General features: G+C 38.8%; 1 protein-coding gene across 1 annotated transcript; it reads left to right on the top strand.

The window, feature by feature from the left end:
• Window positions 1-1147: 1147 nt before the first annotated feature.
• On the top strand, window positions 1148-1645 carry LOC106302695. Its single transcript, XM_013739156.1, has one exon. It carries the CDS (start codon window positions 1211-1213, stop codon window positions 1643-1645), a length of 435 nt encoding a protein of 144 aa, XP_013594610.1. The 5' UTR covers window positions 1148-1210.
• The last annotated feature ends 461 nt before the right edge of the window (window positions 1646-2106 follow it).

The following is a 2106-nucleotide window of genomic DNA, read 5'->3' as shown; positions in this document are numbered from 1 at the left end:
CTTGGATGTGGCGCAAACTGGTGAAGCTTCGTGATAAAGCAAAGGAATTCCACAGGATGAAAGTAGGTGATGGCAATAATACTTCATTCTGGTTCGACTCTTGGTCTAGCATGGGTAGATTATTGGACTTGTTTGGACCGCATGGATGTATAGTTATGGGAATATCATTGCAATCAACGGTGGCTGGGGCGTTGAGAAACCGTAGGAAGCGTCGGCACCGGGTTGATGTTTTTAATGAAGTGGAAAAACTCTGCGAGACTCAAAGCCTGCAGTTCTCTACAACTACTGATACCGCACTTTGGAAACAAAGTGAAGGACAGTATAAAGCTGTTTTCAAAACAAAAGCGACTTGGGAACTCATTCGAAGAGAGGATCAACAGGTTCAATGGTGGAGAGGAGTCTGGTTCAAACATCACACTCCGAAATATGCCTTTCTACATTGGTTAGCAATCCAAAACAGACTGGCAACTGGAGATAGAATGATGACTTGGAATGTAGGAGCAAACTCACTGTGTGTTCTTTGTCAGAATGTGATCGAATCAAGAGATCATCTCTTTTTCGAATGTCTCTACTCGGCAGAAGTCTGGACCAAACTGGCCCGAGGTTTGCTTAGGGGCTCGTTTACCACTTTGTGGTCAGAACTGATGGTACTAATCAAGGATAACAATGGAGGACTGCTGGAGAGGTTCCTCCTTCGATACACGCTGCAAGTGACTCTCTCGTCCTTATGGCGAGAACGAAACAACAGGAGACATGGAAGCCAACCCATCATGGCAGGTACCTTGGTGAAGATGATTGAGATGCAAGTTAAAAACAGATGCCTTTCACTGAGACAAATGGGAGATTTGAAGTTCCCGGGAGCTTTAACAATGTGGTTTGCCACAAGATAAGAGATTTGGTTTAAAATTAAGTTTTAGTTTTCTCAAAAAGCAGTTTACACTTGTTGTACAAAAGTAGTTTTCTTTTGAATAAATTTAACATATATTCAAAAAAAAAAAATTCTACTTGATTACTGTGAGATACATTTTTTTAATAAAAAAGGTAAATTACCATGAGATTTCAAAATAGAAGTATATCTATGTGTGATACACAATCCTTTAAATCTCTTCTAAATAGATACGCAATCCTCTTCTAAATAGCTCTCCCTAAGAAGAAAGAAGAAACACACACAAAAATTAAACCTTTGCATCATTTAGAAGAAAATATAAAAATGAGAACTATGAAAAAGATCCTTCTTTCACTTATCATCATCTCATCAATCATCACCTTGACGTCTATGCTTCAGCCACATACTTTGTCACTGGGTGAGGAATTCGACGTGCGTGTTATCAACAGCTTCAGAGACAACTCCTCTCTACCTCTAGTGATCTGGTGCACCTCGCCACAAGGTGATCTCGGTGGTCGCGCGCTTCAAGAGGGAGATGACTTCCGATGGACGGCCAGGATCGAGCTGTGGGCGTGGAGGGCAGAGTACACGTGTACAATGAAGTGGGAGCTGAAGAGGAAGAGGTTCGAGGCGTTTAAGGTTTCTAGAGACAGCAATAGATGTGGAATTACAAAGAAATGTTCTTGGTCCGTTAGAGAAGATGGATTTTATTTTAGTAGTGACGAGGTTTATTGGACCAAAGATTTTTCTTGGTTATAATTTTATCAATTTTAAACCTGATTTTCTGTCCATTCACTTGAATATAATAATCATTTTGTCAATAGATAGCCAACCTCTTCGCCTTGTTAGGACATGCGCAGCGCAGGCACCTAAGCAAATACAACAAAGGTATCAAGTTTAGTTGGATTACATTTTTCGTAAAGTTTAGAACTCCGTAATTACATACACATATATAATATATACACATAAATGTACTTTTAGATAATTTGAGATATATACCCTCAGTGAAAGTGCTCTAAGCGATTTATGGGTATTTGATTTCTTCTAATGGGTTTATATTGACTAGGATGTGGACACCTGTGGTTCATGGGGAAAGACACTAATTTTTAATGCAATTTAAAAAAATATATAAATAAGTGATAATCCAAATGGGTGTGATTCATAAATTGATAATGAATGAATCACACCGGGATTACTTCCTTTAAAAAATATTTTGATTC

This window comes from Brassica oleracea, chromosome C1, assembly GCF_000695525.1.
Source record: "Brassica oleracea var. oleracea cultivar TO1000 chromosome C1, BOL, whole genome shotgun sequence".
Taxonomy (NCBI): domain Eukaryota; kingdom Viridiplantae; phylum Streptophyta; class Magnoliopsida; order Brassicales; family Brassicaceae; genus Brassica; species Brassica oleracea.
This window is presented reverse-complemented; position numbering and strand designations above follow the sequence as displayed.